We start from the raw sequence: 22712 nt of genomic DNA, 5'->3' as shown, positions 1-22712 counted from the left end.
ATGAAGAAACACACAGCTAAGGTCTCCCCACTCACTGCCTGCAACAGTCCCGTGCTCTCGCTCACCTGGGTGGAAGGTAAGAGACCCTGGACTCCCTTTACACAGCTCGCTGCCACGGATCGGCAGCCAACATCACCCAGGACCCATCGCACCCCGGTAATGATCTCCTACACCCTCTTCCATCAGGCAAAAGATACAGAAACCTGAACGCATGCACAGCAGGTTCAGGGGCAGCTTCCTCCCGGTCACCATTAGACTGATGAATGGACCCCTCTAGTCTCCAATAATGCTGATCTTGTTAATGTCGCTCTCGCCTAGTGCAATGTAACCTGTATGCCTCTGTCTAAGTCTTTCTGATCTGTATGTTATAGAGTCAGAGAGATGTACAGCACGGAAACAGACCCTTCGGTCCAACCCGTCCATGCCGACCAGATATCCCGACCCAATCTAGTCCCATCTGCCAGCACCCGGCCCATATCCCTCCAAACCCTTCTTATTCATATACCCATCCAAATGCCTCTTAAATGTTCCAATTGTACCAGCCTCCACCACTTCTTCTGGCAACTCATTCCATACACGTACCAGTCTCTGTGTGAAAATGTTGTCCCTTAGGTCTCTTTTATATCTTTCCCCTCTCACCCTAACCTATGCCCTCTAGTTCTGGATTCCCCCACCCCAGGGAAGAGACTTTGTCTATTTTTCCTATCCATACCACTTATGATTTTATATATCTCTACAAATTCACCCCTCAGCCTCCGACACTCCAGGGAAAACAACACCAGCCTATTGAACCCCTCCCTATAGCTCAAACCCTCCAACCCTGGCAACAACCTGGTAAATCTTTTCTGAACCCTTTCAGGTTTCACAACATCTTTCCAATAGGAAGGAGACCAGAATTGCACGCAATATTCCAACAGTGGCCTAACCAATGTCCAGTAAAGTCACAACATGACCTCCCAACTCCTGTACTCAATACTCTGACCTATAAAGGAAAGCATACCAAACGCTTTCTTCACTATCCTATCTACCTGCGACTCCACTTTCAAGGAGCTATGAACCTGCACTCCAAGGTCTCTTTGTTCAGCAACACTCCCTAGGACCTTACCATTAAGTGTATAAGTCCTGCTAAGATTTGTTTTCCCAAAATGCAACACCTCACATTTATCGGAATTAAACTCCATCTGCCACTTCTCAGCCCATTGGCCCATCTGGTCAAGATCCTGTTGTAATCTGAGGTAACCCTCTTCGCTGTCCACTACACCTCCAACTTTGGTGTCATCTGCAAACTTACTAACTGTACCTCCAATGCTCACATCCAAACCATTTATATAAATGATGAAAAGTAGAGGGCCCAGCACCAATCATTATGGCACTCCACTGGTCACAGGCCTCCAGTCTGAAAAACAACCCTCCACCACCACCCTCTGTCTTCGACCTTTGAGCCAGTTCTGTATCCAAATGGCTAGTTCTACCTGTATTCCATGAGATCTAACCTTGCTAATCAGTCTCCCATGGGGAACCTTGTCAAATGCCTTACTGAAGTCCATATAGATCACGCCCACTGCTCTATCCTCATCAATCCTCTGTGTTACTTCTTCAAAAAACTCAATTAAATTAGTGATTTCCCACACACAAAGCCATGTTGACTATCCCGAATCAGTCCTTGCCTTTCCAAATACATGTACATCCTGTCCATCAGGATTCCCTCCAACAACTTGCCCACCATTGAGGTCAGGCTCACTGGTCTATAGTTCCCTGGCTTGTCTTTACTGCCCTTCTTAAACAGTGGCACCACGTTTGCCAACCTCCAGTCTTCCGGCACCTCACCTGTGACTATCGATGATACAAATATCTCAGCAAGAGGCCTAGCAAATGTCCTTGCTTACCATGATCTGCTCACAAGCAAAGCTTTTTGCTGTACTTACACTGACAATGAATCAATCCTACTGACCTGGTCTCTCTTTATCTTCTCCGTTATCCCGTCGAAGGGAATGACGAGATTCCGGAGGCTCTGGCACACTTCAGCGAGGACAGCGTGGCACCCTGCTGCTGGCCCAGCCCCCTCAGCATGCTAGGGAGAGTGGCAGTGGGCCTGGTACTGGCGGTCTGCCTGGCAGGCAGCTGGGCGGGCATGACGCAACTGGCGAAGGCGGCGCTGCAGGACTTTGAGTCGCCGTTCTTGGTGGCCTGGCACTCGGCCAACTGGAACCTCATGCTCTTCCCCGGCTACTGCTCCTGCCGCCTGCTGACCTCCGGAGAGAGGGGCCTGCAGCTCAGGCAGCTCAGGTGAGGCAGTTGAGAGGGTGGGGGGAGGGGAACGGGCCGCGATGGTGGATGGCATGATGTGGTCCACTGTGAAAAGGGATCAACATCAAGAGGGCATTAACAGAGGGCATCAAAAGAATTAAGGTGGGAGTGAGGGTGTTGGAGAAGGTGCTAAGTAGGTGCCGTTCAGGGATATATGAAAGGAGGATGATTTATAGAATCCTTTCAGTGAGGAAGCAGGCCATTCAGCGCATCAAGTCTCCCTCCTAGACCGAAACTCTCCTTACCCTATCCCTGTAACCCTGGCTAATCCCCCTAGCCTGGATATCCCCGACACTACGGGGCAATTTAACACGGCCAATCCAGCCTAACCTGCGCATCTTGGGACTGTGGGAGGAAATCGGAGCACCCGGAGGGAAACTACACACCCACCGGGAGAAACAGAGGCAAACTTGCCCGAAGGTCGAAGCGAACCCGGGTCCCAGGCGCCGTGAGGCAGCAGCGCTGGGCCACCGTACTGCAGAGACTGAGGGGTGTGAGGCAGAGGGGAGGTCAGGGTACATGGGAGAAATGTGGTGGAGTTGAAATTGAGATATTTGGGGAGAAGGCAGGGCTGAGGGGATATGGGGAGATGGAGAGATGAGGGAAGAAGGTGGGATTGAGAGAGATACAGGGAAGACGTGAGATGGAGGGATATGAGGAAAAGGTGGGATTGAGAGAGAGATAGGGAAGACGTGAGATGGAGGGATATATGGGGAAAAGGTGGGGATGAGGAATATATAGAAGGAAACTGTAGATGGGACTGAAGAATGTGGAGTTGAGAGGTTCAGGAAGGGAAATTGAGGCTGGGGCTGGGGGACGAGGGGAGGAAAAGTGCAGGTGGGATTGAGGAATATGGGCAAAATGCGGAAGAGGGAATATAAAGAAGGTGGGAATGTGAGATTGAGGGATATAATGGGCTGGTTGGGATGGAGATGCACCTTGTTGGAATGAAATCGACGTCGGAGGAGGACTTTACACTTGGTGGGCCCCACCTGCCCACAGACAGAGCCCTGTTGAGCAGGTAGAGCTTTAATTCTATTTCCAAAAGCCTCTTTCATAAATCTTCGAGAGCCTGCTAATCATCTTATTGTCAGGCGGCCGTGTAAGCCCAGACTGATTACAGAGCGGCAGTGATCAGGAGCAGGCCCGGAATTACTAATGGGGAAGGTGCATGATCAGCCTGCTCTGAGGAAACACACTGTCATCTTCCACACACACAGCTTCACACTGGGGGGTCCCTCTTGACACTTTGTTTCACTGAGACACACACACACACACACACACACGCACACTCACACACACACAGACACACACACACAGGCACACACACACACTCACTCACACACAGACATACACACACACACTCACACACACACACACTCACTCACACACAGACTCACACACAGACACACACACACACAGACATGCATACACTCACTCAATCACACACAGACACACGCACACTCACTCACACACACACAAACACACACACTCACTCACACACACACACACAAACACTCATACACACACACATACACACACACACTCACACAAACACACTCACGCACATACACACAGACACACACACATTCACAGACACTCACACATATACACGCACATGCACACACACATATACACACACATATACACGCACGCACACACACACACAGACCAGGCACCCTGCACTGTCACACTGTTCCCAAGAGTTGTGTGAACCACTCCGTCACAGGATGTGGGAGTGTAGGCATCACTGGCAAGACTGGCACTGTTTGCCAAGCCTGGTTGCTTGCTTTAAGTTTCGATTGCTTTGGTTTTGAGGGCGACAGCGCCGCGTTGGCCCAGAACAAGTAGAGGACTGCAGTGATCCCTCTTGAGAAGGGATCACTCATGATCCAGTTAACAATTGGGGTTAGCACTGCCAGGGAGCCAGGTTCGATTCTACCCTCGAGCAACTGCCTGTGTGGAGTTTGCACATTCTCCCTGAATCGGTGTGCGTTTCCTCTGGGTGCTCAGGTTTCCTCTCACAGTACAAAGATGTGCAGGTTCGGGTGGATTGAAGTAGGGTTCAGAAATGTGTAGGCTCGTTGGATTAGCCATGGGAAATGTGGGGTGACCAGGGATAGGGTAGGTCTGGGTGGGATGCTCTTTGGAGGGTCAGTGTAGATGCGATGGGCCGAATGATCTGCTTCCACAGATTCTATCATCGACAAATACGTGTTCACTCTATTTTTTTGCCGATACCAACCATTTGCTGATTAATCTTTTTTAACAAAGAGCAGAATTGAAGTTTCTATTCACTGCCCATACTGGGATTTGAACTTATCGCCCAGGCCTTCTGGACTTACTAGCCCAGTGGCAGGCCAATTAGAATTAAGATTGTTGCCATAGGTTTTTATTTTCAGGACAAAAGCAAGAATCACAAATTTCCAAACGATCGCAACAATTTCTACTCCAGGAGAAAAAGGTTCCATTCAATTGGCAAGTTGGAACTTCAAGCTGAGAGATTTTTTTTAATTCAGCGCACATTCCCAGCACAAATATGGTACCCTGAATCACCTACATGTGTAGCTGCAGCCACAGTGTCACCCTCGTTCCTATTTATGCCCAGAAGCCTCTTAAAGTGTAAAATTAAATGATGAGGAATTTGTGTTTTAATGTGTTACTTGATACCACATTCTGCTCCATGTTAAAAATGCAATTATTTTAAAAGTTTAACACCGTACTGTTATGGGTCACATGTTTTCACAAATTCAATTGCCTTCGGTGAAAAAGAAAGGGCCTGACTGTGTATCCACAGATTATCGACTGTAAACGCCGAGGTGACTCCATTGATAAGAAAATAGAACCCCTTACACAAAACCACCCTTCACACAGAAAACATCCTCAGGAATAGGGGGGTAATCAAAAAGAAATGAACATCAGCCACTGGGGGAGCTACTGAGCATCCACTCGGTTGATTCCGCCCTGCGATGGCATAGGCCACTGGCACATCCTTTTCAATTACCCAAGAGCCTAATTATCCCCCGGTGCTTTCATCACCGGCAATCCGAGGTCAACTTCCAACACGTCTGTGGTCTATATAGTCACGTGTGTCTAACATTTGTGCATTTGTCCTGACGAGTGCGAAGTGCAAGGTTCAGGCAATGCTTCTCATTTTTTTCCACTCTATTCAAGTCCGGCGGGTCGGTGTGGACTTGTCGGGCCGAAGGGCCTGTTTCCACACTGTAAGTAATCTAATCTAACCAAGGGACTTTTAGTCCGGATCATGTCACTGTGGTCGCTCGGCTGGTGCTGAGAACAGCACTACCCACTAGATCCTTCCTGTATGCCCAGTCCGTCTGCATCACCGCACGCTGTCCTCAAAGGGGTGTAGACACAGTCACACACCTCCTTCCGGAATGTGCCTTTGCGCGGGAATTCTGGAGGAGGTTGCAGTGGGTTTTATTTTTGGCCTCGGTTCATCCCGAGTAGGACTCCGTGCTGCACGGTCTGTGCCGAGACAAAACATTGGAGAGAATGGGCCTGAGGGACCGACAACTCGGTGAAAGACGCCCTTTGGTCTTCCCGAAACGTATCGGTCTTCCACAGCAAGGGGTTGACCCCAACTCAATGTTGGCACATTCCGAGATCCAGGATTATGTAGTGAGGGACACATAAAGCTCGGGGCTGCTGCCGGAGTGCGGTGGGGAAAGACAGCCATCTGAGGCCTTCCTAATGAAGTCAACTTCATCGGAACCCTCCCGGGACCTCAAATCTAATCTTCCAAGGGATTGGTTTATTTGTCGGATAGAATCAAACTCCAATGTTTTGTTTGTTTTCTTCCTGTGTACGGAGCCGAATTGCTTTGGCGACTCATGGAAAATATACATATATAAAGGCACATTTTTAAAATTTAATTTTAAAAATGACCACACCGTTGTTAATTGTTCTTCTTTTTTGCCCACAGCCAATGCAGTAATTTTCTCAGCCAGGACCCCTTCTCTCTCAGGAGACTCCTTAAGCAGACAGCTCCTTTCTCCATTCTCTGGACCCTAACTACCTACCTATACTTCATGGGTCTGAAGAAAATCAGCACCACAGATGCCTCAGCCCTCTTCTGCTGTAATAAAGCTTTCGTCTTCCTGCTCTCCTGGATCGTGCTGAAAGACCGGTTTATGGGTGTCCGGGTAAGTCCTCTCAGGGCTCAGTGGTTAACACTGCTACCCCCCTCGGACTCAGGAGACCGTGACAGAGGTGCTGCTGTCCAGCGGACTAAGTGTTAAATCTCAGGCCGGCCCCCTGCTTTTAGGGGCAGAGGCAACAAAACGTTCACCTTGGACTAATACCTTCTCTGGAACACAGCGCCTCGATTCAGATCTGAGAGTTTCCAGAAAATGGTATGTTCTACAGGCTTCAGGAGAAATCTTTTTTTTTAAATCCGGGGAGAAGGTGGACTGTGCTACTTAGGGCAGCTCAGTGGTTAGCGCTGCTATCTCACAGCGCTGGGGATCCGGGTTCGATTCCACCCTCTGGCCTCTGCCTGCGTGGAGTTTGCACGTTCTCCCTATGTCTGCGTGGGTCTCCTCCCACAGCCCAAAGGTGCGAATGCTAGGTAACCGACCATGCTAAATTGTCCCATGGTGTCCAAGGATAAGCAGGCTAGGTATATTAGCAATGGGAAATGCAGGGCTACAGGGATAGGTTGCTCTTCAGAGGGGCAGTGTGGACTTGATGGCTCAAATGGCCTGTGTCCACCCTGAAGGGATTCTATGACTCTACCACAGAGAGTGGCACTTAATACAGAGGAACTTCGATTATCCGAATCCAAATTATCCGAAAATCAGATTATCCGAAGGTGATCTCAAGGTCCTGATGGAAACAACATCAAAGACGTGTTTCCGACAGTGATCACATCTTTTGTTTAAACAGGGACCGTCTGCAAATGACTGTCTGCCCTCTCTCTCTCTCTCTCCCCACACTTTCCCTGGAGTTCTACACAGGGGTGTACCCTAAACCCGTGTGTGTGTGCCTGTGTGTGTGTGTGTGAGTGTGTGTGTGTGAGTGTGTGTCTGTGCGTGTGTGTGAGTGTGTGTGTGTGTGAGTGTGTGTGAGCGTGTGCCTGTGTGTGTGTACCTGTGTGTGTGTGTGTGTGTGTGTGTGCGTGCGCGCGTGTGCCTGCATGTGTGTCTGTGTCTGTGTGTGTGCCTATGTGTGTGTCTGTGTGTGTGTGCCTGTGTGTATCTGTGTGTGTGTGCATGTGTGTGCCTGTGTGTATGTGTGTGCCTATGTGTGTGTGTGTGTGCGTGTGTGTGTGTGTGTGTCTGTGTCGGTGTGTGTGTCTGTGTCTGTCTCTGTGTATATGTCTGTGTGTGTGCCTGTGTGTGTCTGTCTGTGTGTGTGTGTCTGTGTGTGTGCTTGTATGTGTGTGCGTCTGTGTCTGTGTGTCTGTCTCTGTGTGTGTGCTTGTATGTGTGTTTGTGTGTGTGTCTGTGTGTGTGTGTGTCGGTCTGTCTCTGTGTGTGTGCCTGTGTGTGCGTGTCTGTGTGTGTGTGTGTGTGTGCCTGTGTGTGCGCATGTGCGTGTGTGCGTGTGTGTGCCTGTGTGTGCGAGTCTGTGTGTGTGTGTGCCTGCGTGTGCGCATGTGCGTGTGTGCATGTGTGTGCATGTGTGTGTGTGTGTGTGTGCGCGTATGCTATTTGGAGACTTAGCCCACAGAGGCAACTGCAGTCTTACTGTTGGTGTCCAGTCCAGATGCACCGGAGATGGGGGCTGGGGGAGTGGTCGGGTGTGTACAAGGTTGGGGGCCGGGTGGGGGCACAGTGTTTGGGAGGGTGTTGGGGGTGGGGGAGGAGATGGTGTTAGGGACGCCGGGGGGGTGCCTCTGTGCTTCTATAACCTCCTGAACAATGAGCAGACTTTTAAAAACTCCCAGCCCCAGAGCAAGGGAAATTAATTGATTAACGAAATAGTGCCCGCCCATCCCGTTCGGATAATCGGGGTTCCCCTGTGCTGGGACATCAGCTGAACGCGTGAAGAAGGAAGGAAATGTTGAGATAGCAAGATGGGGGAGGCTTGAAGGTCTGTTACTACATGCAACAAGTTTGGAAAACTATATAATGGGAAGAGGGAAAAGGAAATTATAGCGTTTCGGGGAAAGTGGGCTGAATTGTGTAAGTCTCTCAAAGAGGCTAGCACAGGCACAGCAGGCTGAATGGCCTCCAGTTTGATTGCTGTCCTGGGTTCTTGCTGTGCCTCTCTCCAGGGCTGGACTCACCCTCCTGTCACTCTGCCCCACACAGATTGTGGCTGCGATCCTCTCCATCGCCGGGATCGTGCTGATCGCCTCGGCGGACGGTTTCCGCCGGGATTCCGTCGTGGGGGTGGCGCTGGTCGTGGCATCCGCCTCCACCTCCGCCCTCTACAAGGTGAGCGCCCTCGCCCCGCAGGGAGGTGGGGAACACGGTTAAAGCGTTCGCATTCATCTAGCACCTTGCGTGTGTGTCTGTGTCAGTGTGTGTGTCTGTGTCTGTCTCTGTGTATATGTCTGTGTCCGTGTCTGTGTGTGTGCCTGTGTGTGTCTGTCTGTGTGTGTGTGTGTGTCCTTGTATGTGTGTGCGCGTCTGTGTCTGTGTGTCTGTCTCTGGCCCAGCCAGTAAACTAGTTTCCTGTCTGATTTGCGGCGGAGGAAGCCGGGCCGGCCTCGGTTCGCACGCGACAAGATCCCAAAACCCGCAACGGGAAAAATGGAATGCTTGCCTGATTCTGATGCTGTCCAATAGAGAGTCCCAGGGGTTCAGGTACAACGTCCTTTGATAGTTACATCACATGTGGACGGGGGTGGGAGTTAAAAAGGCATTTAACACACTTTCCTTCATTGCTCGGACCATTGAGTTGGCACGTCATGCTGAGGTGGTACAGGATGTTGGTGAGGCCACTTTTGGAATACAGCGTACAATTCAGGTCACCCTGTCAGAAGAAGGAAATTATTAAACTGGAGAGTGTTCAGAAAAGTTTTACCAGAATGTTTCCAGGACGGGAGGGTTTGAGTGATAAGGAGAAGCTGGAGGAGGTTCAGGGGTGACCTTACAGCGGTTTATGAAAACAAGGGGAGCGTACTCAGGGTGAATAGGAAAGGTCTTTTCCCTTGGGTGGGAAAGTTCAAAACTAGGGGGCAGTTTTTAAGGCGAGAGGAGAAAGATTTAAGAGAGATTCTGAAGGACAATTTTTTTCCACACAGAGAGTGGTTCAAATGTGGAGGAACGGGTACAGTTACAGCATTTAGAGTCATAGAGATGTACAGCAGGGAAACAGACCCTTTGGTCCAACCCGTCCATGCTGACCAGATATGCCAACCCAATCTAGTCCCACCTGGCCCCTGCCCAGACCCTTTCTATTCGTATACCCATCCAAATGCCTCATTTTTTTTTATTTTTTTTTATTTTATTTTTTTAAAAGATATTTTTATTAGAAATTTAATATTTTGACAGATTTACAAAAATAAACAGAACTTTCAAGCACAAACATTAATATAAAAATAGATCTTAAATATATAATCATCAAAATTCAAAGGAATGATACTAAAGAAGAAAGAAAAACAATGAAACCAAATGCCTCTTAAATGTTGCAATTGTACCAGCCTCCACCACATCCTCTGGCAGCTCATTCCACACACGTACCACCCTCTGGGTGAAAAAGTTGCCCCTTGGGTCTCTTTTATACCTTTCCCCTCTCACCCTAAACCTATGCCGTCTAGCTCTGGACACCCCGACCCCAGGGAAAAGACTTTGCCTATTTATCCTATTCATGCCCCTCATAATTTTGTAAACTTCTATAAGGTCACCCCTCAGCCTCCGACGCTCCAGGGAAAACAGCCCCAGCCTGTCCAGCCTCTCCCTGTAGCTCCAACCCTGGCAACATCCTTGTAAATCTTTTCTGAACCCTTTCAAGTTTCACAACATCAATGTCCAGTACAGTCACAACATGACCTCCCAACTCTTGCACTCAATACTCTGACCAATAAAAGAAAGCGTACCAAAAGCCTTCTTCACTATCCTATCTACCTGCGACTCCACTTTCAAGGAGTTATGAACCTGCACTCCAAGGTCTCTCTGTTCAGCAACACACTCTCTGACATTACCATTAAGTATATATCTGAATTAAACTCCATCTGCCACTTCTCAGCCCATTGGCCCATCTGGTTCAGATCCTGTTGTAATCTGAGGTAACCCTCTTCGCTGTCCACTACACCTCCAATTTTGGTGTCATCTGCAAACTTACTAACTGTACCTCTTATGCTCGCATCCAAATCATTTATGTAAATGACAAAAAGTAGAGGACACAGCACCGATCCTTGTGGCACTCCACTGGTCACAGGCCTCCAGTCTGAAAAACAACCCTCCACCACCACCCTCTGTCTTCTACCTTTGAACCAATTCTGTATTCAAATGGCTAGTTCACCCTGTATTCCATGAGATCTAACCTTGCTAATCAATCTCCCATGGGGAACCTTGTTGAACGCCTTACTGAAGTCCATATAGATCACATCTATTGCTCTGCCCTCATCAATCCTCTTTGTTACTTCAAAAAACTCAATCAAGTTTGTGAGACATGATTTCCCACGCACAAAGCCATGTTGACTATCCCAAATCAGTCCTTGCCTTTCCAAATACATGGACATCCTGTCCCTCAGGATTCTCTCCAATAGCTTACCCTCCATCAAGGTCAGGCTCACCGGTCTATAGTTCCCAGGCTTGTCTTTACCGCCCTTCTTAAACAGTGGCACCACGTTAGCCAACCTCCAGTCTTCCGGCACCTCCCTGTGACTATCGATGATACAAATATCTCAGCAAGAGGCCCAGCAATCACTTCTCTAGCTTCCCACAGAGTTCTTGGGTATAGCTGATCAGGTCATGGGGATTTATCCATTTTTAACCATTTCAAGACATCCAGCACTTCCTCCTCTGTAATCTGGATATTTTGCAAGATGTCACCATCTATTTCCCTACAGTCTTTATCTTCCATATCCTTTTCCACAGTAAATACTGATGCAAAATATTCATTTAGTATCTCCCCCATTTTCTGTGGCTCCACACAAAGGCCGCATTGCTGATCTTTGAGGGGCCATATTCTCTCCCTAGTTACCCTTTTGTCCTTAATATATTTGTAAAACCCCTTTGGATTCTCCTTAATTCTATTTGCCAAAGCTATCTCATGTCCCCTTTTTGCCCTCCTGATTTCCCTCTTAAGTATACTCCTACTGCCTTTATACTCTTCTAAGGATTCACTCGATCTATCCTGTCTATACCTGACATATGCTTCCTTCTTTTTCTTAACCAAACCCTCAATTTCTTTAGTCATCCAGAATTCCCTATACCTACCAGCCTTCCCTTTCACCCTGACAGGAATATACTTTCTCTGGATTCTTGTTATCTCATTTCTGAAGGCTTCCCATTTTCCAGCCGTCCCTTTACCTGCAAACATCTGCCTCCAATCAGCTTTCAAAAGTTTTTGCCTAATACCCTCAAAATTGGCCTTTCTCCAATTTAGAACTTCAACTTTTAGATCTGGCCTATCCTTTTCCATCAGTATTTTAAAATGAATAGAATTATGGCCCCAAAGTGCTCCCCCACTGATACCTCAGTCACCTGCCCTGCCTTATTTCCCAAGAGTAGGTCAAGTTTTGCACCTTCTGTGGTAGGTACATCCACATACTGAATCAGAAAATTGTCTTGTACACACTTAAGAAATTCCTCTCCATCTAAACCTTTAACACTATGGCAGTCCCAGTCGAAGTTTGGAAAGTTAAAATCCCCTACCATAACCACCCTATTATTCTTACAGATAGCTGAGATCTCCTTACAAGTTTGTTTCTCAATTTCTCTCTGACTATTGGGGGGTCTATAATACAATCCCAATAAGGTGATCATCCCTTTCTTATTTCTCAGTTCCACCCAAATAACTTCCCTGGATGTATTTCCAGGAATATCCTCCCTCAGTACAATGTAATGCTATCCCTTATCAAAAATGCCACCCTCCCTCCTCTCTTGCCTCCCTTTCTATCCTTCCTGTAGCATTAGTATCCTGGAACATTAAGCTGACAGTCCTGCCCATCCCTGAGCCATGTTTCCATAATTGCTATGATATCCCAGTCCCATGTTCTTAACCATGCCCTGAGTTCATCTGCCTTCCCTGTTAGGCCCCTTGCATTGAAATAAATGCAGTTTAATTTATTAGTCCTACCTTGTCCCTGCCTGCCCTGACTGTTTGACTCACTTCTGTTCTCAGCTGTACCCATCTCAGATCGATCTCTTCCCTCACTATCTCCCTGGGTCCCACCCACCCCCCAACCTTGCTAGTTTAAATCCTCCCAAGCAGTTCTAGCAAATTTCCCTGCCAGTATATTAGTCCCCTTCAATTTAGGTGCAATCTGTCCTTCTTGTACAGGTCACTTCTACCCCAGAAGAGATTCCAATGATCCAAAAATATGAATCCTTTTCCCCTACATCAGCTCCTCAGCCATGCATTCATCTGCTCTATCCTCCTATTCCTGCCCTCACTAGCTCGTAGCACTGGGAGTAATCCTTGAGGACCTCCTTTTTAAATTTCTGCCTAACTCTCTGTAATCTCCCTTCAGAGTCTCAATCGTTTCCTTTCCAATGTCGTTGGTTCCAATGCTGGCCCCTTCTCCCCCGTGAGAACATTCTGCACCCTCTCTGAGACATCCTTGATCCTGACACCAGGGAAACAACACACCATTCTGCTTTTTCTCTGCTGGCCACAGCAACGTCTGTCTGTACCTCTGACTACAGAATCCCCTAACACAATTGACCTCTTGGAAGCTGACGTACCCCTCGTTGCATTAGAGCCAGTGTCAATACCAGAAACTTGGCTGTTCGTGCTACATTCCCCTGAGAATCCATCACCCTCTACATTTTCCAAACCAGCATACCTGTTAGAAATGGGTATATCCACAAAAGACTCCTGCCCTAGGTGCCAACCTCTCTTACCCTTCCTGGAGTTAACCCATCTATGTGACTGTATTTGAGACTTCCCCCATTCCTATAACTTCCATCCATCCCATATTGTTGCTATTGCAAATTCCTCATCGCTTCTATCTGTCTCTCCAACCGATCTGATAAGATTCGCATCCTTAAAAAGACATTTGGACAAGTACATGAATAGGAAAGGTCTAAGGGGATATGGGCCAAACGCAGGAAAGTGGGACTAATTCAGTTTGGGGAGTTTGGACAAGTTGGACCGAAGGGTCCATGTCTGTGCTGTATGACTCTGTGACTGAGGGATAAATCCTGACCCCAACTCCGGGGAGAGCTCCCCCTACTGTTCTTCTTCCATCAGAGTCTGTGGGATCCTTTATACCCCGTTGAGAGAGTAGACGGGGTTCTGAGTTTAACATCACATCTGAAAGACATCGCCTTTGACAATGCAATACTCCCCCTCCCCGAGAGCAGGGAACGGGAATTGTCGGCTTGGACCGTGGTGGGTCTTGAACCCACAGCTGCGTGCTTCGAGGGTGAGGTGGCTACAGCCGAGGGTGGCTCTGTTACACTTGCACAGGGGAGTGTTGTGTAGCCCACCCTAATCTCCCACAGAGTAGCAAGTCAACTGGCATGGGAACAGTGGCAGGGAATACCTTAGGGATAAATATTCTTTATTCCAACAGGGCTGAGACATAAATGGATGGGCGCGGTGCTACAGTTACACAGAGTTCTCGTTCAATCCCATCTTGAGTAACTGGGTTTAGTTTGGGCATCATCCTTTAGGTCAGAGATAGTTTAACTTTGGAGGGGACGCAATGAGGAGAGGTTTGTTTCTCTCAGAGGGTTGTTAGCCAGTGGAATTCTCTTCCCAGAAACAGTGGACGCACTGGATTTATTCAGCGCTGAGTTAGATGGATTTTGAATAGACAAGGGTTATGTCGTGACAGACTGCAAAATGAAATTGAGACCACAACCAGGTCAGCAATGGTCTTATTGAAAGTCCAGATGGTCTACTCCTCCTGCTAAATCCTACGTACCAACAGATTCAAGAACAGCTTCTTCCCAGCTGTTAACAGGCTTATGAACAGACTGCTCATATATTACAGTTGATCTTTCACTGCACCTTCTCTGGAGCTGTAACACGATAATTTACGTTCTGGTCCATTGCCCTGATTTACTTACGTAAGGTATGATTTGTCTGGATAGCACGCAAAACAATACTTTTCACTGGATCTCGGTACATCTGACAATAATAAATCAAATCAAATGTTGCCACGTTCACTGCAAAGATTACGAGGAGAGTTTGCAAAGATTAGGCTTGAAGTAGATCAAAGGACTTCACAGAACATACAAAAATACAGCGCAGTACAGTCCCTTTGGCCCTCCATGTTGCGCTGATCCAAGCCTACCTAACCTACACTAGCCCACTATCCTCCATATGCCTATCCAATGCCCGTTTAAATGCCCATAAAGAGGGAGAGTCCACCAATGCTACTGGCAGGGCATTCCGTTAACTCAAACATTTCCTAGTTCTAGGACGGGGAAACGAGGCATTGGTGTGGATTTGATGTCTTTTGGACATTTATCCAAGTTGATCTTAAACAAGAAGAGTACAGTATAGGAAGAATGCCATCAGCCCGGAGTTAACTTAGTGTTCCTTGGCCAACAGGTCCTGTTTAAGCTCCTACTTGGCAGAGTGAGCTGCAGGGAAGTGGCCCTCTTTCTCACTGCACTGGGTGCCTTCAATCTCCTCTTCCTCAGCTGGGTCGCTGTCATCCTGTACGTCACCAGAGTGGAACACTGGCCTTCTGCCAGGGATGTACCGTGGGAGCAGCTGTGTGGACTGGCTGCCCTCCTCTTAGGTATGTGAGTGTATTTCATCTCATCCTCTTGCACAGTGTTGGATTAGTCTGAGGTGGTCAAACCAAACAATGCCCATTTGCAAACCTAGGTCTGTCTGGCAGGTTAGATCACTGTAACTATCAAGAACTCTGTTTTTTCTGCTGACTGTGAGGAGTGTAGGTGAAAAGGTTAGACTGCCTGGTCCTACACCACGAAACAACTTCTAATTCAGCACCAAATGGGCAACCCTTTGAGGCTGCAATGAGAGCTGATGTGAGAAATGTAAAAGGGACACACTTGTAGCTTACAGGAATACCAATCCTGGGAGCGTTTGATGGGGACTACAGGTCCTGTCTATCTAACCCTGTGTTGTAACTATCCCAGGGGTGTTAGATGTGGACAGCACAGATGGAGTTTTACTCTGAATTGTTCTCAGTGACTAGGAGGTCTAGAACCAGGGGTGACAGCCTCAGGTTACCGGTAGGCCATTTAGCCCAGACATAAGAAGGAATTTCTTCACCCAGAGAGTGGTGAGCCTGCGGAATTGACTTCCACAGGAAACTGTTGAGGCATTGAAGACTTTCAAGAAAGATGTAGATATAGTTTTTAAGTCTAAATGAATCAAAGGACATAAGGGGAAAGAGGGACTAGGGTACTGGGTGATCAGTTATGTTCATATTGAGTGGCCTACCCCTGCTCCCAGATTCTAAGAATTGCCTGGGAATGATTAATAATACAGTACAGAGAATGTTGTGTTGTTACTATAGGCTTGTGACAGAGGCGTGATGGTGAGTTGGTGGCTGAACACCTACATTGACCCAGAAAAATGTTCTCTCTCTTTCAGTATTCAATGCTGTGATCAACTGTGGAGCTACAGTAACCTTCCCTTCCTTGGTGTCGTTGGGAGCATTTCTGAGCATACCTGTAAACGCGGGTGAGGCGAACACAGCAGCTCCCTCATAACGCAGCATCTATCATGCAACACACCAAATTTTAGCTAGCGCTGCATCTGGGTTTGTACTCCCTGACCAAAGAGTATACTTCAATGAGTATTTAGACAAGAAAACACTGTACAATCGATATAAACGTGGCACTGCAGCAAACCGTCTCCTCATGCAGTACTGCAGACTACAGAGTCTATTTACACCATGTCAATCAACAAGTTCAAATCCAACAAGAGCTGGATAATATCTAGGCTTGGACTGACAAGTGGATAGTAACATTTGCGCGACACTAATGCCAGCTTAGGGCCATCACCAATAACAGACAATCTAACCAATGCCCTTTGACATTCAATGGCATTACCATCAATGGATCCACCGCTATCAATATCCTGGGGGTTATTATTGACCAGAAACTCAAATGGACTCATCACATAAATGCAATGGCAACAAGTCCTAGTCAGAGACTAGGGACACTGCAGCAAGTAACTCACCTCCTGATATCCCAAAGCCTGTCTACCATCTACAAGGCACAAGTCAGGAGTGTGATGGAATACTCCCCACTTACCTGGATGAGTGCAGCTCCAACAACACTCAAGAAGCTTGACACCATCCAGGACAAAGCAGCTTGTTTGATTGGCACCCCATCTATAAACATCCACTCCCTCCACCACTGATGCTCACCAGTAGCAGTGTGTACCATCGACAAGATGCATTGCAGAAATTCACCAAAGATGCTCAGACAGCACCTTCCAAACCACAACCGTTCCCATCTAGAAGGACAAGGATAGCAGATAAAGGGTACACCACCATCTTCCAAGTTCCCCTTTAAGCCACTCGCCATTCTGATTCGGAAATATATCGCCGTTCCTTCACTGTGGCTGGGTCAAAATCCTGGAATTCCATCCCTAATGGCACTGTGGGTCAATCCACAGCAGGTGGACTGCAGCAGTTCAAGGGCAACTAGGGACGGGCAATAAATGAAGGACCAGCCAGCAATGCTCACATCCCATCAATAAATTAGCACATTACTGCAATAGACAGAGCCTTTGTAAAGACAGCAAACAGTCAACAGAGTCAATTCACGCTTAATTTACAGCAAACAGCTATGTGAACATCGCACTGCAGCTAAGAGATCCCAGAGTCTGTTTAAACAGCGTCCTACTCAAACTGTCTACAGAATCTATTTAAACAGAACTGCAGCAAATGATTTTAAAAAAAAGATTCTTCAGCAATATTAAATAGGGCCGTGGTGTAGCCGTGGGAATCAGTACTGGTGTCTGTCAGACCCTGGGGGGAACAGACTGGAGGGGAGAAAGAATACTGGAACTGTAGATGGAGCTCCCAGGGATGGGAGCCTCAGTGGAGGTCTAATGAGTGAGATAGAATAAAGTAGCGAGGTATTATTTAATTTAAGTTTTTAAATTTAGTTTAAGTTAGCATTTATTTAATATGTTTAGTTTAGTTTAAGGTAAATAGATCTGTTTGTTCTGGTAGAATGGTAGGTGGTTTATTAACAATGGTATTATGTTATGGCCTGTTTTGTACTGCTTTTCTTTCTGTTTCTTTTGAAAAAAAAATTCTACCAACGTCAGCAAACAGAATTCATGTAGCAATTCCAGTCTCTCCCGGTAAAAACGGTGAGATTTCACCATTACCTCTGAGGAATGGAAGATATATACAAAATTAACACCTACAGAGATGTGGTGAAACTGACCAGGGAAATAATCCAGCATTGGAAATAAAAATTGCAACATAATTCCACCACTTTGCTCACCACCGTTTCTCAATCTCTCCCGTTTCTCGTTCACAGTCACTGATGTTTATTGCGGTACGATGCCAGCCCTTGGTGACGTGAGACTAGCCGCCCTACTTGTCCTTTGCCTGGCCTTCTTGCTGCTGCTGCTACCGGAAGAATGGGACTCCATCGCCCTGGATCTCCTGACCAAGCTCAGAGGGAAGACAGCGAAGGGGGGGTCTGGGGCCCAAAAGTGCTGAGAGCAGCTCGCCGGTGGGGGTCCGAATCAGGGCGACTGGGGTGGGCTCTTTGGTCACCAGTCTGAGGTGCTCGTAGACGAGGGACGGTCCCACAGAATAGGGAGATTTTCCATGAATCAATGAATTAACTACATGGAGTAAAGATGGCAGCCGATGCGTTGCAGCTGTAGTATGTAGAGGTTGGTGGACCCCAGTGCTTTCCATTATGACCACTTCTACCACTCGAGGAATTTCAGCTCAGAGTTGATGGAGTGCAGGAGGTTGATAAGTGACCTTACAAAATGACGGGTATAGATAGTTGTATTAATGGTAGTTGTCTTTTCCCTGGGTAGGGGATTTCAATACGCACATTTTTTTAAGTGAGAGGAGAGAGATTTAAAAAAGACACAAGGGGCAAATTCTTTACTCAGAGGGTGGTTCGTGTGTGGAATGAATTTCCAGAGGATGCAGTGGATGTGGGTACAGTTACAATATTTAAAAGGCATTTGGAGTCATGAGGTCATAGAGATGTACAGCACGGAAACAGACCCTTCGGTCCAACCCATCCATGCCAACCCAAACTAGTCCCACCTGCCAGCACCCAGCCCATATCCCTCCAAACTCTTCCTATTCATATACCCATCCAAATGCCCCTTAAATGTTGCAATTGTACCAGCCTCCACCACATCCTCTGGCAGCTCATTCCATACACGTACCACCCTCTGTGTGAAAAGTTGTCCCTTAGGTCTCTTTCATATCTTTCCCCTCTCAACCTAAACCTATGCCCTCTAGTTCTGGGCTCCCCCGCCCCATGAAAAGACTTTGTCTATTCATCCTATCCATGCCCCTCATAATTTTAGAAACCTCTATAAGGTCATCCCTCAGCCTCCGACGCTCCAGGGGAAACAGCCCCAGCCTGTTTAGCCTCCCCCTGTAGCTCAAACCCTCCAACCCTGGCAACATCCTTGTAAATCTTTTCTGAACCCTTTCAAGTTTCACAACATCTTTCCGATAGGAAGGACACCAGAACTGCACGCAATATTCCAACAGTGGCGTAACCAGTGTCCTGTACGGCCGTAACATGACCTCCCAACTCCTGTACTCAATACTCTGACCAATAAAAGAAAGCATACCAAATGCCTTCTTCACTATCCTATCTACCTGCGACTCCACTTTCAAGGAGCTATGGATCTGCACTCCAAGGTCTCTTTGTTCAGCAACACTCCCTAGGACCTTACCATTAAGTATATAAGTCCTGCTAAGATTTGCTTTCTCAAAATGCCGCATCTCACATTTATCCGAGTTAAACTCCATCTGCCACTTCTCAGCCCATTGGCCCATCTGGTCAAGATCATTAGGATAAGTACATTAATAGGAAAGGTTTGGAGGGGTATGGGCCAGGAGCAGGCAGGTGGGACTAGTTTAGTTTGGGATAATGTTTGGCATGGATTGGTTGGACCGAAGGGTCTGTTTCCATGCTGCGTGACTCAATGACTCTCAATGAGCTGGAGCCTAAGCTGTGGACATTCTGGACATGTCAGGGAGAGGGAAAGAGATACCTGGACACTGTTTCAGGAGGCTGTCCCACCCTTGAGATGAACTACACCAAATCAGGTATGTCACAAAATTATGGATATTACTGCAGAGAGATCCTGTGGGGAAAACTTTACGGCAAAATAGTGACGCAGAACTTTTTCTGAAGCGTTCAGATTACCCAAGCAATACAATCAGATCAAAGTTCAAATTTTATGCCGCAAATATTCAAGGAATAATGAATAGGTTGGGAACAAAACAATTTACTCCTTCGACCTATCATTGTCTGGGGTTGTGTAGGAAAATGGTGTTGAAATAAAAGATTGGTCATGATCCCACTGAATGGTGGAGCTGGCTTGAGGGACTGAATGGCCTATTTCTTACATTCTAAGAAGGAGACGGCAAGGGTTTGGATAGATCTATTCGCAGTGGTGAAATGGCAATTTTTCTTTCACAAAAGAAACTTGAGAAGTCAAAGGAAGAATGGCGAAAGACTCTGGTGGGGGCGCAAGTTCAGAAATAAGTAAGGGAACAGGACGTTAAAGCCCCCATTGGCAACCTAAATGCAGTGCGAGTAAGCAGGGTATGTGACATCTTCTCCACTAAACTGACTGCATCCAAGCAAGTGCCCTCTGTCCTGACATTTGAGCCGAGATGCTAACACTAAGGCAGTCCACGTCCAGCATTAAAGGCTATACCCAATTTGTATTACTTTGACTCAGAGCAGAGAAACAACAGCTTTATCATTTGAAATCAATAAAATGTTTGTTACCCCAGAAGTCCTGGCTATTATTCTGCTGCTGGGTTGACACAAAATACCATTGTTTTACAGATACCTGTACAAATAGATAATGTAAATGACAAGGTACCCAGGACTGATACAATTATGGTCTACTCATTTGTGGTTTTGTTAAGGCTACCTTCTGGCCACATTGGCAAGCTGCTGCCTCAAGGGCAAGTATTCACACCTCACTGAAATCTCAGTTCAAACCTTTGCTCTTCCGAGTCGTATTTACTGCTGATAGTACCCCACCATCCCTCCCTGGCTCCTGATTCACCAGGTACTCCGACCAACCTCTCCTCATCTTTAGACCTTTCCTCTAAAGTGCTGCTTCCACACCCTTTGTTGTTCAGAGTCACGGAACGGTTACTGGTGTTAATTCAGCCACTTGTGTCTCTGCCTGCTGTCAGCATGACTGACGTGGCTATACTCACACTCCCTGGCTATGTCCTGTGACCAATGCAGGTTATGTAGTCCTGTTTCTTTTTGAGAGGTTATAAGACAGAGGTGATGAACTGACCTACTGAATCACGTATGTAAACAACTCGTGAGACCTTCAGGTTGTTTTTTCAAAAGTTGGAATAATGGAAGCAACTTTCACAGACCAGGCTTTCTAGTGTTTTATTCAGCTTGAAGCAGAAGCCCTTTGGGATCTCAGAAGAGTTGGAAGCTTCAGTGAATGATTCCTACCTGCTACGCTCTCTGAACTTCCTCTTGATGTTTTTTCCTCTGGGATTGGAGAACTGCATGTGAGAATCTGTGTCTGAATTTGCCTTTTGCCATGTGTTTATGGGATGTTATTATATTGGAACGGTTAATTAGTAATAATACTATATCTATTATCTGGTTACATTTTCCGATAGCTATTTCTCTTGTTAGTATTTTAATTGTTGTGGGGAAAATCACCAGTTTCGGAGTCAGAATTGGGATTCAGCGACATTGTACAAAGAAACCAGAGCTGCAAGGAGAGAGAGAGAGAGACGTTCGGCAGCATGGCTGTCAGCTGCCAGTCTTCTCTCCCCCCCCCCCGGAGTACATGTCATGATGTTTTATACATTTCATGGTATAATGGTCCAGATATCGAGTCTTTGTTTGTGCAGCATGGTTTGCTTACAGAAAACATTACAGAGTCATTGTCAGTTTCAGCAGCTACCCAGAAGTCCATTGATGCAGTAATTGGTCCTGATCATCCTTCCTTAGAAGGAAGATCGTTTTCCATTACTGCAAATCTAAAATATTAATACATGTATACAAGCAGAATCAGGTAGTTAACATTTCTATTGAAGGTGGTGACTGGACTCCGACAGTTCGGCGAGCAGTAGATGTTACTGATGTGTATTCTCTCCCCCACCCACCTTAAATTAATTATCTATATTCTGTGACTAATGTGCCGGTATCCTCTTGGCCTCAGGCAGTATCTGTGTATGCTTCGCTGTACTTTCCATGTGTGGCTCAGCAGCCATCTTGTGTGCTAAGTACCAACTTATGGCTCAGCGGCCATCTTGTGTGCTAAGTACCAACTTATGGTTCAGCAGCCATCTTGTGTGCTAAGTACCAACTTATGGCTCAGCGGCCATCTTGTGTGCTAAGTGACCAACTTATGGCTCAGCGGCCATCTTGTGTGCTAAGTACCAACTTATGGTTCAGCAGCCATCTTGTGTGCTAAGTACCAACTTATGGCTCAGCGGCCATCTTGTGTCTATGTGCCCCGTGTCAGCATGCCCCACTTCATTAACTATACACCTTAAATAAATTGAGTTTTTCTTAACATTGAGTAGTTTGACCAGTTGTATTGCATCTGGAACACGCTACTTCACATCTACCGTTAAAATAAGAAAAAGGTTAGGGTCTAGACTGGTCTGATCTGATCCATAACAGTCCCTGCAAATGTCTTCTCATGTGAATGCACGGGTTAGGAGCAAGAAGCTGCTAATTAGCACCTAGAGTCTCCACTGCTACTCAATAAGGCCATGGCTCATTCTCTTCAGATAATTATCAAATTCCTTTTCGAAAGCCATAATTTAACTTCCTCACCGTTCTCTCAGGCAGTACACCCGAGATCCTAACCACTTACTGCGTGAGAAGTGTTTTTCTTGACGTCCCCCTTGCTTCTTTTGCCAGTCAATTAAAATCAGAGCTCTGTGGTTCTCAATTCTTCCACCAACGAGGACGCTTACTCTCTATTGACTCTATCCAGACACCTCGTAATTTTGGATAACTCCATCAAAGCACCTCTGAATCTTCCCTTCTCCAAGGAGAATGCCTCTAATCTACTTACACCTCACAAATCTCTCTCCCTCTCCTTTATTATCACCTGCAAAGTGAAGGATAGTACTGGTGCCAATCTTTACACAG

General features: G+C 46.9%; 1 protein-coding gene across 1 annotated transcript; it reads left to right on the top strand.

The window, feature by feature from the left end:
* On the top strand, positions 1–18064 carry LOC132836183 (solute carrier family 35 member F3). Its single transcript, XM_060855511.1, has 7 exons — positions 1–76; positions 1989–2286; positions 6254–6473; positions 8586–8711; positions 14953–15145; positions 15970–16059; positions 17880–18064. The coding sequence occupies exons 1-7, from the start codon at positions 1–3 to the stop codon at positions 18062–18064; spliced, it is 1188 nt and encodes a 395-aa protein (XP_060711494.1).
* Positions 18065–22712: the final 4648 nt, after the last annotated feature.

The sequence above is a fragment of the Hemiscyllium ocellatum genome, chromosome 46 (genome assembly GCF_020745735.1).
Source record: "Hemiscyllium ocellatum isolate sHemOce1 chromosome 46, sHemOce1.pat.X.cur, whole genome shotgun sequence".
Classification (NCBI taxonomy): domain Eukaryota; kingdom Metazoa; phylum Chordata; class Chondrichthyes; order Orectolobiformes; family Hemiscylliidae; genus Hemiscyllium; species Hemiscyllium ocellatum.
This window is presented reverse-complemented; position numbering and strand designations above follow the sequence as displayed.

What these genes read in the sequence shown, in the direction of transcription:
- LOC132836183 (XM_060855511.1), top strand. Translation starts at nt 1, where the DNA reads ATGAAGAAACACACAGCTAAGGTCTCCCCACTCACTGCCTGCAACAGT. An exon ending in CTGCAGCTCAGGCAGCTCAG is followed by an intron (nt 2,287 to 6,253) that starts GTGAGGCAGTTG and finishes TTTTGCCCACAG; the next exon opens with CCAATGCAGTAATTTTCTCA. An exon ending in ACTGGCTGCCCTCCTCTTAG is followed by an intron (nt 15,146 to 15,969) that starts GTATGTGAGTGT and finishes TCTCTCTTTCAG; the next exon opens with TATTCAATGCTGTGATCAAC.